Raw genomic sequence first — 15,395 nt, forward strand, 5'->3', positions numbered from 1 at the left:
TCTAAACAGAAGTGGTGATGACCAGGAGGTGCTTTTTGACCAGATTTTGATGGGACAAGTGGACTTTCCTTCTCCATACTGGGATAATGTTTCTGATTCTGCGAAGGTAGGTTTCTAGTGCTTTCCTCTTCCTTATAGCCTGTGTGTCTTAATGGAATTGTTGATTCTGATTCATTATGTCCAAAAAGACTAAATGATATTGTAAATATGAGTTCTGAACAAATTTTATTTGTAATTGCTAGTTTTTCTAAGATTCAAAGTCATCAACTCATCTGTTTATAACCATCTCAACTTCTCAAGTGCCTCTGTTTCCTGGGCTTCATCTCTCCCTGTTATCATTCCCTTTACCCTGCTATAGGCTCTTGTCATGCCCTACCCACCCCAGGCTTCAGCCCACCTTAGATTTCTGTGCAGCTTATTGTTTCAACTCTTTTAGGTCTTGACTTAATTTTATCTTCTCAGAGAATCTTTTCCAGAAGCACCCTGTTTCAAGGTGCAGTTCTAAAACCCTACCTGACTCATCTTATTTTCCTTGTCTGCTTTATTTGTCTCCATAGCACCTACACCCTTATGTCTATCTTGTATACCATCTAACTACCTTTCTACATAGATATATATAGGTGCATATGTTTTATTTGTATAATTTATTTTCCCACTAGAATGCAAATTCCATGAAGACAAGGATGTTTTTATTTCGTTCATTGCTCTATTATTAGTGCCTAGTCACCAGTACATAACTGGTACTCAATATACATAAATGAATGAGTGAATGAATGAAACAGTTAATCAAAGTAGAGAATCTCAACATGGGTTGAAATGATTAAGAAATACATCATGAGGGTGCTACACTTTAACTTGGATCTTGAAAGACAACCAGAATTTAGAGGAAGTGGGGAATAAGGAATATGGTTTTCTTCAATTAAAACTAAAAGATCAACCTCTAAGAAAGCTAAAAATCTTTTGCTGAGGCATTAGTAGACCTTGAGATAAAAAACACGGAAAACCAAGATGGCGGCATAGGTAAACAGCAGAGTTTGCTGCATCGAACAACCACTTCAAAAATACAACTAAAAGACGGAATGGACATCATCCAGAACCACAGGAAGGCTGGCTGAGTGGAAATTAGAGGTGCACATGGAGTGGGCTGGCAGCTGAGGGCGCGGTTGTCATTTTCAATTGGGAGGGAGTCTCAGGCTTTGAGCTCCAGTTCCAGGTGAGTCTCTAGGGACCCAGACTCATATGGGAGAAGCGGGACTGTCTAGCATCAGTCAGAACTCGAGGGCAGCTTTCTCTCAGAGGGGTTTGCAGCAATTGCTGAGAGACTGAGAAGCTGGGCCTCTGAGAGCAGCCATAACTGCTAGCCCTGCCCTGTTGATCCCGTGGGACCCACCCTGCCCAAGCCCTGCAGGGAGGCTTTTTCTGGATAGCTTCAGGCAGAGGCTAGATTAGCACCTCCCTAGAGATCCAGGAGCCATTGTGCCTAGAGGTCAGAGTGGGACCATCCAGTTTGCAGCTCCTTGGATCCATAAAGGACACACTCAGGGGGCAGACTCAGCACCAAAGCCCCTCTGAAGCAAGTCTTGCCCCAGAGGGGTGTCTCCAGCACAGAAGTTCTCCCACTGCAGACACAGCTGATTCTCACAGCCAATTGGCCTGGAGGCCAATTCCTCCCAGTGATACCTACAACAATCAAGGCTTAACTACAACAAGACTGTGCACAAAGACCATAAGGGGGTGCACCAAGAGTGTCCTCCTCAGGTAATTGGGGAGGCTGAACTACTGGGCCCTAGAGGACACTTAGCACAGAAAACCACTTTATCAACACAAGGAAGCATAAAAAATGTGTAGACAAAGAAAAAGGACACAAGTGACAGAAATGAAGGAAAGCAAATTACTGGATATAGAGTTCAAAACCACACTTTTAAGGTTTTTCAAGAATTTTCTAGAAACTGCCGATAAACTTAATGAGACCTACAAGAAATCTAATGAGACCCTTGATGTTGTGATAAAGGATCAACTAGAAATTAAGCATACACTGACTGAAATAAAGAATACTATACAGACTCCCAACAGCAGACTAGAGGATCGCAAGAATCAAGTCAACGATTTGAAATATGAAGAAGTAAAAAACACCCAACCAGAAAAACAAAATGAAAAAAGAATCCAAAAAGACGAAGATAGTATAAGGAGCCTCTGGGACAGCTTCAAGCGTACCAACATCCGAATTATAGGTGTGCCAGAAGAAGAAAGAGAGCAAGATATTGAAAACCTATTTGAAGAAATAATGACAGAAAACTTCCCCTACCTGGTGAAAGAAATAGACTTACAAGTCCAGGAAGCACAGAGAACCCCAAACAAAAGGAATCCAAAGAGGACCACACCAAGACACATCATAATTAAAATGCCAAGAGCAAAAGACAAAGAGAGAATCTTAAAATCAGCAACAAAAAGAAAGTCAGTTACCTACAGGGGAGTACCCATACGACTGTCAGCTGACTTCTCAACAGAAACTTTGCAAGCCAGACGGGAGTGGCAAGAAATATTCAAAGTGATGAATGCCAAGAATCTACAACCAAGATTACTTTATCCAGCAAAGCTATCATTCAGAATGGAAGGTCAGATAAAGAGCTTCACAGATAAGAAAAAGCTAAAGGAGTTCATCACCACCAAACCAGTATTATATGAAATGCTGAAAGGTATCCTTTAAGAAGAGGAAGAAGAAGAAAAAGGTACAGGTACAAATTATGAACAACAAATACACATCTATCAACAAGTGAATCTGAAAATCAAGTGAATAATCTGATGAACAGAATGAACTGGTGATTATAATAGAATCAGGGGCATAGAAAGGGAGTGGACTGACTATTCTTGCGGGGGAAAGGGGTGAGGGGGATGCAGGAAGAGACTGGACAAAAATCGTGCACCTATGGATGAGGACAGTGGATGGGGAGTGAGGGAGGAGGGTGGGGTGGGAACTGGGTGGAGGGGAGTTATGGGGGGAAAAAAAGAGGAACAAATGTAATAATCTGAACAATAAAGATTTAATTAATAAAAAAAATCAAGAAAAAAAATAAATAAACAAGGGGATTTAACCTTGGGGGAAAAAAAGATAAAAAACACAACAAAATATTTTAGTTGATCTCTTAAACTTATATCTCTAGGCACTGGCTTAAATTTTTGAAAAATTGATCTTAAAAAGTAATTATCTTTTGATTATTCAATCTATATAACTTTTCTTTTGCTGTGTTCTGAGTATGAATTCAATTTAAAATATTATTCCTTAGGCCTGGCCACTTTCCGTAGAAAAATTATGTATATTAGGCCCAAGTTTCTCATATTATCCAACTGTGTAAGAATCTACCTCTAGACCTAAAGAAATTAGGGAAATTGAGAAAGATGCCAAAGGAAAAGTGAAAACATGTGGGAAAAATCTGCTGAGGTGGGCATGGAGATGATTTCACCTGTGAACAGGCTTTTTAAAAACCTCTCCAACTCTTTCCATAACATGCCATCACTCCATAAACATAAGAGCTGGAAGTCACTGACAGATAGGACTATTTCTTACACCCCCATGGCACCTGGCAAAGAGCATCACAGATAATAGTTGCTTTAATAAGTCTTGGCCCCAGTTAGGAGTGAAGGTAGATCTTTGGCAAGATTAATTATCCCCACCCTGGCCAGTTTGGCTCAGTGATTAGAGCATAGGCCCAAAGACCAAAGGTCTCAGATTTGATTACCAGTGGTTAAGGGCATGTACCTTAGTTGCAGGCCCAGTTGCAGTGCAAAGGGGAGGCAACCAATTGATGTGTCTCTCTCACATTAATGTTTCTTTCTCTCTCCCTCCATCCCCTTCCCCTCCATTCGCTCTCAAAAAAAAAAAAAAAAAAAAAAATCAATGGAAAAAATATCCTTGGGTGAGGATTTAAAAAAATAATGATAAATTATCCCCATCATGGAATGATACTCAGAGCCTATAAATGTAAGCAATGAGGAAATATATATATATAACCATGTTATTACATGGGAACTTCTAATTCAAAGTTGACAAATGTATGACAGACTCATCATTATAACCCAAGCTGTGCTTTTCTGGTCCAGATAAATTTGAACTTAAGGGAAAGTTTTATTTATTTCAGAATCAATAAATCATTTACTGCTTAATAGGTCTATTTTATTTGTGTTGATTGATCTGGAAATTTTTGAAGCAATTTTTCTTAGAATTCTTTGGCTACTAAATATAGTTTTTGTTTTAACAACTAGCTGTTGGCAATTCTGTATGTCTTTTCTTATAACTTTCTTTCATACTTAAATATGCCATCCTGAAGTTGAGGGAAAAAACACATTTTTACATTCAGCTGCCAAAAGAAAATTTAGTTAGTGTTTTTAAAATTTGATTTTTATATTAAATTGATTTAGAAAATTATTTTTAAAGTGAAAAATCCTAGAAAAATAAATGAATTTTAATTCTTTAACATGTGTATTTGTTTTTTCTACTAAAAATACTTTCATTGAATTGATTTTAATATTAATTTCATTTTATTTTTTCCATCCACTATAAGCTATGTTTTTATAATTCCAAATATTCACCTTTCCTTTAACTTCTAACGATATTAAGTAACTGTGGGTAAGTTGAGTTGATATATTAGTACAGTGTGTCCCAAAAAGATGTATACACACTTTAACAGCTGACAGCTTAATTTTGAAAATGAAATATATTTTAATAAACATTGACTTTATAATTATTCAAAGTGTGTGTATTCATTTTTTGGGACACCATATATTTAAGATTTAGAGCTTTTCTAAATAAAATAGAACTTCTGCATTTGAAAAAACCCATTGGGATAAAGGGAAAAAAGGCTTATGGCTGTTATCTTTGACCTTGAAAGTTAGACAAATAGAATTGAATGTTTCTTTTTACAGGAGCTTATCACCATGATGCTGTTGGTCAATGTTGATCAGCGATTTTCAGCCATGCAGGTCCTTGAGCATCCCTGGGTAAATGTAAGTGACTTCCTCTTTTCCATATATTTACAATTGCAGATTTCCTAATAATGTCACCTTCTTATTAAAATGTGTTTGTTACTTCCCCTAAAATATGCCATAGTAGTTGCAGGATTGCACACTGGTTCCACGAGGACCATGACATACCCACACTAATACGCACGCTCATGGTGCCTTACACAAAGCATTTTCTCTGATTCAGATGACACTGCCTTCTACTGGGGAGGGACACGTGATCACTACCCCCCACCCCACAATCTACATTCTGTGGCCCAGATTAGGTCTGAATACATCAATAAAATGGAGCAGATTTTCTGAGTTAGTGCTACTTTTGTATCATTTCTGCCAAAAATACAAGTGACCAAATGGTTTCTGCATACACCTTGGAGTCCTCCAAGCACTTCTCAGACTTGCCTCTGCTCACAATTTATCTGGGGATCTCATTAAAATGCAGATTCTGTCAGAGTAGATGTGAGGCTCTGAATTTCCAAAAGCCCCCAGATGCTGCTGCCATTATATGAGTACCAGGGTCTAATGATATTTCTTTAGTTATGAAGGAGTTTTTCAGTGCAGAGTCATTAGTGTTTGACCCCATGAGTGACTGAACAGCTTTGTTTTGAATAATTATAATTAATACTTATTGTGTGCCTAACTTAGAGTCTGCCCAGAATTATTTTAAGTACCTTACATACATTAAGTGATTATGTTCTTCCCGATGACTGTATAACCTAGATATAGATCCCAACTGACATATGGAAGTCCATAATAAGGTTGAATAGTTCTTACTGTCAGAATAGAAGACATATAGAATTGGATGTAGATATGGACATGGACAACTTGTCTATACAGGGACAATTATAAAACTGCTAGCTTTTGATATAAATTTTGCTATCTTCCCTATAGCTTTGAATGATTTGGCTATAAGTCAAAGGCAATAAAATATTCTACTTCTCTGAATTATCACCTTGGTAATTAGTTAAGTAATATTTTCCAAAATAACTAATTTTTTATGATAAAGTATGATTTGAAAGCATAGGGTTGAGTCAGATTACATCTGAGATGACATGACATTGAGATCTTGTTCCTGGCCTGCCACTCGATGGCCATTGGACTAAGTTCCAGAACTTTACACATCTGAACCTGATTCCTCACACCCCACTGGAAGGTTATAAGTATATGACAGGAGAATGTATGTGAATATGAGCATGTATAGATATACAGCTAAGGATTGTTTTAAATATTTTTATATTACAGAGCTTCTGCATTGCTATACCATTAAGCAAAGATATTCATTCCCTTAGCCCTTGGAATAGTTAGGCAGGCAACCAGAGTCCAGAGTGGTCACCTCCAGCCTCATAAACTTTGCATTTACTCCAGGGCCCTAAATGAAATTTATCCTTTTCCATGAAGTTGGAAGAGTTAGGAAGCATCCCATGTCAACCTTGTAATAAGCCTACAAGATAGGCAGGATGGGTATTATTGTACCCACTTTACAGATGAGAAGATTGAGGTTATGGTAGGAGACTTGTCCAAAGTAGCTAAGTTTGTAATTGAGTTAATATTTGCAGCCGGGTACCCACACTCCAAGCCGATTTGCTTTAAACTCTTATGCACCACACTACATCTACCCTCCCTTGTTGTATATGAAAGCACTGTGAATATTACAAAATACTTCCTATGTACATAGTCATCATTATGTTTGTTCATACAAGTTAGCAACCTATTCAAAGTAACTTACCTAGGTGCCATGCTTAGATGTACAGGGTGGAAGAGGCACAGACAGGCTCTCTCAATGGTAACAGTTGGTTCTGATTTATATGCATGCTATTTTAAAACCCATGGTCCACAAGTTGTCCAATTGCCCTAGAAAGACTAACACTTTAACCAGAGGATAAACCAGGGTCCTCACACTACAGCCCGCAGGCCACATGCAAACACAAATATTGTATTTGTTCCCGTTTTGTTTTTTTACTTCAAAATAAGATAGGTGCAGTGTGCATAAGAACTTGTTCATAGTTTTTTTTTTTTTTTTTAAACTATAGTCCGGCCCTCCAACGGTCTGAGGGACAATGAGCTGGTCCCTGTTTAAAAAGGTTTAGGACCCCTGGAATAAACCGAAAAGCTGAATTTGAAATGTGGCCTTTGCAAACTTATAAAGAACCCATGGAGGAAAGAGATTCATAGATTGATTTTAGATTTTTAATCATATTATTATCAGAGGATCACTGCCTATCAGGCCTGCCCTCCAGGAGTTCTGTCTGATACAACCAGATAGTCACAGGGCAATGGGGGAAGGGCTATCCCCACCACTCTGTGCAGAGGGTGCCATGGAAGGCTTCCTGGAGGAGGAGCCAGAGCTCCATCCTGGAGGAATCTGGTAAAGAAACGTCCTGTGGAAACAGATCCAGCAGGATGTGAATATTCCTCTATAGTAATAAAAGGGTAATATGCTAATTAGACTGGACATCTTCTGGACAAAGCCACGGTGGCAGGGGCTGAGGCAGAGGCAGTTAGGGGTGATCAGGCCAGCAGGCAGCGGTGGTTAAGGGTGATCAAGCAGAAGAGCAGTTAGGAGCCAGCAGTCCCAGATTGCGAGAGGGATGTTCCCTGAGGGGTCCCGGATTGGAGAGGGTACAGGCTGGGCTGAGGGACACCCCCCCATGCACAAATTTCATGCACCAGACCTCTAGTATATAATAAAAGGCTAATATGCAAATTGGCCAAATGGTGAATGACCTGTCACTATGATGCGCACTGACCACCAGGGAACAGATGCTCAGTGCAGGAGCTTCCCCTTGGTGGTCAGTGCGCTCCCATAGGGGGAGTGCCACTCAGCCAGAAGCTGGGCTCATGGCTGGCGAGACCAGCGACAGAGGCGGGAGCCTCTCCCACCTCTGCAGCAGTGCTAAGGATGTCCGACTGATGGCTTAGGCCTGCTTCTCACTGGGAGCGGGCCTAAGCCATCAGTCGGACATCCCCTGAGGGCTTCTGACTGTGAGAGGGCACAGGCCAGGCTGAAGGCCCCCCGCCAAGTGCATCAATTTCTTGTACTGGGTCTCTACTCTCTATATATAAAGAGCCAGGGTCCATAAGGACCTAAGGCTCGACCAAACACCGGAAGTTAGTGCTGGGTTGCTGTGGTGACCCAGCACTGACTGCAGCCGGTACTGGCGCAGTGACCCAGCACTGACTGCCAAGGGGGCTGCGGATCAGGCCCGGAGAGAAGCCTGCAGACAGAGAGGCAGGGTTTGATCCGCAGCCTCTGTGACAGCTGTTGATCAGCTGTTGCCTCTCTCTTTCTCTCTGGGCTTCCCCAGCAGCCACACCTCTGTTTCTCTCCAGGCCTCTAAGGGGGCTAATCAGCCCGACTCTTTGATCAGGCCCAAAGATAGGCCTGGATACGCTGACTGGCATAGAAACCAACCAAGCAGAACCTAATCTGGGTGAACTGTGAAAGCAGAACCTAAGGTGGGGGCTGAGGAGGGGTTTTAAAATGACTGTTTTGGCAGTATAGTGCATATGACTGCCTATCAGTCCAGATATAGAGATTATGTATTTTTGTCTGCCAAGAGCAACTTCTCCTGCTGAAAAAGGCTTTTCCCCCCATTTAAGCAATCCTATCCTATATAATCAAACTATACTAATAAAAGGGTAATATACTAATTAGACCAGGTCAACCGGCTATCTTCCAGATGTCCGACTTCCTTCCAGACAAAGTCATGGTGGTGGGGGCTGAGGCTGAGGCCATTAAGGGTGATCAGGCCGGCAGGGGAGGGTAGTTGGGTGTGAGATCAGGCCGTCAGGGGATGGCACTTGGGGGCAACCAGGCTAGCAGGGGAGGGCCATTGGGGGCAAGATCAGGCCAGCAGGGGAGGGCAGTTGGGGGCAATCGGGCCAGCAGGGGAACAGTTGGGCATCGATCAGGCCGGTAGGGGAGTGGTTTGGGGGTGATCAAGCTGGCAGGCAGAAGCAGTTAGGTGCAATCAGGCAGTCAGGCAGGTGAGTGGTTGGGAGCCAGCAGTCCCAGATTGTGAGAGGGATGTCTGACTGCTGGTTTAGTCCCAATCCCTGTGGACATCCCCCGAGGGGTCCCAGATTGGAGAGGGTGTAGGCTGGGCTGAGGGATGCCTCCCCAGTACACAAATTTCGTGCATCAGGCCTCTAGTATACTATAAGATAACTTGGTGACTGTGAGCAAATTTGTCCCTTTATTTGAGGGGGCTGGAATGCTCTTAAAATCACATAATTCCTTACTTTGATTCCAAACCATATGACCCTACATCAATAAATCCCAACAGTGGGGTAAAGAAAAAAAAAAGATTCTGGCTATTATCCTTGGAAAACTAAGTTGCTCATTCTTATTCCTAGGCAGTATATACATGTCTTAGCAGGAACTTCTACCTTCTCAACCTGTGTTGTACACATTTTTACACATGGTCCCACTTTGCTGACAATCAGGATCCACAGCTCCCTCTGGAACTTAGACTTCTGTTGTCATTTCAGTTTTCCCTGTTAGATTCCCTCAAAACATTTACTAAAAGCAAGGATAACATTTAAGGAACTATCTAGAAGACTGACAACTAAAAACATACCCTTTGTATAATTCCTATCTTATCCCATGCTATTTTCTGATACTCTACAGTGGTTCTCAACCTTCCTAATGCTGCTACCCTTTAATACAGTTCCTCATGTTGTGGTGACCCCCAATTTCATTGTTACAAATTGAACATAATTAAAGCATAGTGATTAATCACAAAACAATATGTAATTATATATGTGTTTTCTGATGGTCTTAGGCAACCCCTGTGAAAGGGTAACGACCCACAGGTTGAGAACCACTGCTCTAGGATAAAGGTCCATCTCAATGTGTTAATTCTATGAACGATGTTTCACCTCCAATTATTTTACTAACTAGAGGACTGGTGCACAAAATTCATGCATGGGGGGTGTGTCCCTCAGCCCAGCTTGCACCCTCTCCAATCTGGGACCCCTTGAGGGATGTCCAGTGGGATTGGGCCTAAACGGGTAGTTGGACATCCCTCTCATAATCCAGGACTGCTGGCTCCCAACTGCTCACCAGCCTTCCTGCCTGATTGCCCTTAACTGCTTCTGCCTGCCAGCCTGATCACCCCTAACTACACCCCTGCCAGCCTGATTGACGTCTAACTGCTCCCTTGCTGGCCGATTGTCCCTACTTCCCTCTCCTGCCAGCCTGGTAGCCCCCAACTGCCCTCCCCTGCCAGTCCATCACCCCCAGCTGCCCCCTTCTGAAGGCCTGGTTACCCCTAACTGTCCTCCTCTGCAGGCCTTGTCCTCCCCAATTGCCCTCCCCTACAGGCCTGGTCACCCCCAACTGTCCTCCCTTGCTGGCCTGGTTGTCCCTAACTGCCCTTCCCTGCAGGTCTTGTCCTCCCCCAACTGTCCTCCCCTGCAGGCCTTGTCCTCCCCAATTGCCCTCCCCTACAGGCCTGGTCACCACCAACTGTCCTCCCTTGCTGGCCTGGTTGCCCCTAACTGCCCTTCCCTGCAGGTCTTGTCCTCCCCCAACTGTCCTCTCCTGCAGGCCTGGTTGCTCCCAACTGCCCTCCCCTGCAGGCCTGGTCCCCCCCAAACTGCCCTCCTCTATAGGCCTGGTCATTCCCAACTGCCCTTCTATGCAGGCCTTGCCCCCCACAATTGCCTTCCCCTGCAGGCCTGGTCACCCCAAATTGTCCTCCCCTGCAGCCCTGGTTGCCCCTAACTGCCCTCCCCTGCAGGCCTGGCCACCCCAACTTCCCTCCCCTGCAGGCCTGGTCACCCACAACTGCCCTCCCCTGCTGGCCTGATCACCCACAACTGCCCTCCCCTGCTGGCCATATTGTGTCCACATGGGGGTGGCCATCTTGTATGTTGGAGTGATGGTCAATGTGCATATCACCTCTTTATTATATAGGATTTTACTAATGAGGAAACTGAAGCTCAAAGAAGTCTCTAGCATTAAGATCAGTGGAGTCTCTAACATAAGATCTGATACCTGGGTTTTGTACCCAGAGATTTTTATTTAACTGGTCTGCACTGGCATCTGGGTATTGGGAATTTTAGAAGTTTCCAGGTGATTTCCTAGTGGAAAGGACTGATTTAAATAAGTCAAGGGTAGTTATTTAACCAATTTAAAACTTCCTATCACCTTCCTGGCCTTTCCATTTACTTCCTTTATTTCACCTACCTACTCTTTTGAAAAGATACCACCAAGCTAAAATATATTAAAAGAATGAAGAAAGTGAGGGGAAAAGAACAAAAACAAAACAACAGCCTGAATAATCTACCAAGATGTCTCATGCTAATAAAAATCAGCCCTACACACAAAAATATATACTGTAAACATTCATCTCATGGTGCTGGCAGCATTTGTCAGAAAGTAAGAGAACTCTAGAGATGCTGTAATCGTATAGAATAAAGAGGTAATATGCAAATGGTCATTACACCATGACACGTAAGGACCATCAGCAGGAGGGCGGGGCAGTGAGCTACATGGGGCAGAGAGCTAAGAGCAGTGGTGGACAGGGCGGCCAGCTGAGGCAAGCATCAGTGAGCTACTCATACACAGATTCATGCACAGGGCCACTATTAATAAGTAAAACCACTTATCCATATTCATAAATTGTGAATGATGACTTGGAATTCCACTTTCCATTTGGGCATCTTATCCTCTCCTTTCTCCAAGGTAGATCTTAATTTACTTCATATTTTCTCCCCAAGTGCAGTGTGAATTGTATACATAGAGGATGTCTAGGACTCAGCTGAAGGGACTCAAAAGTCCTGGGGTACCCTCAGTGGTTAAGTGTCAACCTATGAACCAGAAGGTCACAGTTCGATTCCTGGTCAGGGCACATGCCATGGTTGCAAGCTCGATCCCCAATGTGGAGCATGCAGTAGGCAGCTGATCAATGATTCTCTCTTATCACTGATGTTTCTGTCTCTCTCTCTCCCTCTCCCTTTTTCTCTGAAATCAATAAAAATATATTTTTTTTAAAAAAGTCCTGGGGTACTGTGCAGTGGGGGATGATTAGCATGAGTCAAGGGGCCACACACTGGGATGTGAAACATGGCTGCTATTGAAGAGTGCTCTAGGGCACTTGGGATTGTTTAAAACTAACTTGGAATATTCTGGGGGTAAAATGCTCATAAATTTACAGATATTAATAATAGGGTCTGCAATGAATAGACTGAAAATCGGATCCATGACCCAAAAACAAAACTCCATGAGGGAGGAGGATTTTCTGAAGCATGACCCCTAGAATGGTCTCCCTAAGGAGGGAAATTCACTCAACCGAGTGACTTCATGTCCAGGCCTCCACCTCCTCCCAACATCCGCTGGAGAAATGGAGACCAGGTCTCCTACAGACAGCTGTGAGAGTTCATTTTCCATTTTGCAAACTAATTTTGTTCTTGTCAGTTGCAATGCTCTGTCAAGTGGTGGATGGGAATTTCTAAATCAAAAACCACTAACCTCAAACCACAACCAGCCTGTGTCAAACAAGAAACTACTCCCAGAAACTACATACCAAAACGTATGGTAATAATACTATGACTATTTGTAACATACTTCCAGGTTTGTCACGTTTAGAAAATTCATAGCACATTTTTGGCACATAATCTATTCAGAATAATGGTGATAAAGATGTATATAAAAATGTATGTTTTTAATGGCCCTATTTATTTTATTGATGCAAGACAGTAAATTAACTAAATCTCCATCATCAATCCATATGCCTCAGGTACAGATTAGGTCCCAACAAAACCATCTGTTTATATCTTTTAATTCAATTATGCTCAAAGCCTTCAAAATCGATAAGAAACTACAGACTTTTTAGTTACTGTGGGGTGTGTGTGTGTGTGTGTGTGTGTGTGTGTGTGTGTTACCTTCTCTAGCTGAGATACCTTATTTCATTGGGAACAAATTCTGAACGGTTTTAAGATTTTTGAAGTCAAAAGCATCTTTTGAGGGTTGTTTCATTACTTTCATTATGTTGCTTCAGCATGAATTAATAACCAAACAGAAATTGAAAACTTCACTAGAATTTAAAGCTGGAGGCCTGAGCCCCTAGGATATAATATGTAAAAGAGTCGCTAAGCACAAATAGTGTGGTGAAGGCTTGGGAGAGGTGGGTGCGGGGAGGAGGTGGTCAATGGGGAAAAAAGCAAAAAACAAAAACAAAGGAGACATCTGTAATACTTTCAGCAACAAAAAATAAAATTTAAAAATATTAATTAATTAGTTAATTAATTAAAAGAGTTGCTAGGAGTCTTTACAAAAGATTAGGACCAGTGCAGGGCCAGGAAATGATAAGGAAGTCCATTGTGAGAGTGATGAGAGCTGGCAGGGAAAAGAACTCAGGTAAAGGGAAATTTCTGGTAAGGATGCCCAATGGTGGGGAAGTGAGGAGGCAGGACTGAGCGGCAAGAAGGTAAATCTTCCTCAGTAAATTACATAGGGACTGCTGCTATGGAATCCCAGCTGTTGTTTTTTTCCCCTCTGTATGTGTACCCAGGATATTAAACACAACCTGTGCCAATCACAGGCCCACACTGACCCAATGCTACTTTATGTCATCCATTGTTAGCTGGGGCTTCTAGCACAGCCTGCTCCACATGGGATTTGAGAGCCCCCACCTTAACAGGTTGCATTGCCTTATCTCAAATAAGTCTCTCCTCGACGTAGAAGCTTCCAACTGCAATCCAAAGGGCCTCCTGAAGTGCTCAGTATCACTTTAACTGACCTTCATTCCAAGGCTTCCCAGGCTCCATTCAGTCCTGTCCAAATACAGTATTCCATTTTTTTCAGCTCCTAATCCAACTCTCCCACCCTCTCACTATAGTGCCACTTTTATCATGGAAAAGATAACATTTAACACTTAGGGAGCCCTTTTGTAGCAGATATCATGCTAATGAATGTACAGAAGTTCTAGACCTAGCTGGGTGACCTTGAGCGAATAACCTTGCTGAGCCTCAGTTTGCTTATCTTTGAAATGGGACTGTTAAGGCATATTGTAGAGGATAATCTGAGGATTAAGGAAATCATAGCTGTAAGTCGTTAGCACACACCACAAAGCAATTAACACTTGTGTCATCTTCCTCTTTCTGCCTCTCTTTTAACTTGCCTCCCCTCCACCTCAAAACAGGCCTCACTCTTTCTCTCCTTAATTCATCTTGCACCAAAGACAAAGAGAAACCTACACTTCCCCAAGGGAGACTGCTTCATTTCCCCCTCCATCCTGTGCCTTTTCCTGTCTTCCAACTCTTCCTTGCCACTAGCTCCTGACCCTGAGACTTCAAATACCCTCAAGGGTTTTTTTTGTTTGTTTTTGTCTTAAAGAGAAAAACTTTCCTTCCATCTGCTCCTTAAAAATATATATATATTTTATTGATTTTTTACAGAGAGGAAGGGAAAGGGATAGAGAGTTAGAAACATCGATTAGCTGTCTCCTGCACACCTCCTACTGGGGATGTGACCGCAATCAAGGTACATGCCCTTGACCAGAATCGAACCTGGGACCCTTCAGTCCACAGGCCGACGCTCTACCCACTGAGCCAAACCAATTAGGGCCCATCTGCTTCTTTATAGTCTAAAGCACATACAAATAACTGCCTGACATAGCCTGGAACTCTCCCAAGAGGTGACTGGAATTACATCTGTAATCTTGGGGGTGGGGCAGAACCCCAAACCTTGCCAGATATGTGAGACTAATATTTGTAAAACCTTCAGTAAAGGTACATCATTTCATCCTTTGTCAAATGTTTAAATATTCCCAACATTCTAACTTAGATCCCAAGGGCCTGCTATTTCATCCACCATTTAAAAAAAGTATTTGCATACACCATTGAATTTGTCCTTGTGTTTAACACTTTGATTGGCATAATCCTAATCTTTGCGATTATCACAGGACTTCTCTCCCACTAGGAGAGTTGGGAACTGGAAACTGTACTGTAAAACATCTGAGTAAAGGGCCGTAGTCCTCCACACTTGCTACCCTCCTTACTAAAAATCTTTGCTTTATTCCTAAATAAGACTCCAGTCTTTGGATCTTTTTGGTATTCATTTGTGTCCTATCTTCTGTTCTTTCTCCTTTGTTTGCCATTACTCTCCCACATAAACTCTTAACCAGAGATAAACTGGTTGACTCATTGTTTGGCAAACATGCCCTGTGGCTTCCCACTCACATGCATCTGTACACCAAACCTCACGTTCCCTTCTCTCTACTTGTCAATATGTTCCCCATCATTTAGGACCAGGTCCAGTCCCATAATCCTCATGAAGCCTATGCTGACTGCTCACAAAGGAAAATATGTCCTGTCTCCTCTGAACTCTTTCCATGTTTCTAGCTAAGCCATAAGGCTACACTGCCTGGGACAGC

At 42.4% G+C, this 15,395-nt stretch overlaps 1 protein-coding gene across 5 annotated transcripts in view; it reads left to right on the forward strand.

Annotated features, from left to right (window-relative positions):
* DCLK1 (doublecortin like kinase 1) overlaps nucleotides 1-15,395 on the forward strand; it is a 574,006-nt gene that overhangs the window by 534,804 nt on the left and 23,807 nt on the right. For all 5 annotated transcript variants that reach the window (XM_059684420.1, XM_059684417.1, XM_059684419.1 and 2 more), the window contains exons 14-15: nucleotides 10-106; nucleotides 4,921-5,001. In XM_059684420.1, coding sequence (XP_059540403.1) covers nucleotides 10-106; nucleotides 4,921-5,001 — 178 coding nt within the window. The remainder of the gene's footprint in view (nucleotides 1-9; nucleotides 107-4,920; nucleotides 5,002-15,395) is intronic.

This window comes from Myotis daubentonii, chromosome 2 (assembly GCF_963259705.1).
Source record: "Myotis daubentonii chromosome 2, mMyoDau2.1, whole genome shotgun sequence".
NCBI lineage: Eukaryota > Metazoa > Chordata > Mammalia > Chiroptera > Vespertilionidae > Myotis > Myotis daubentonii.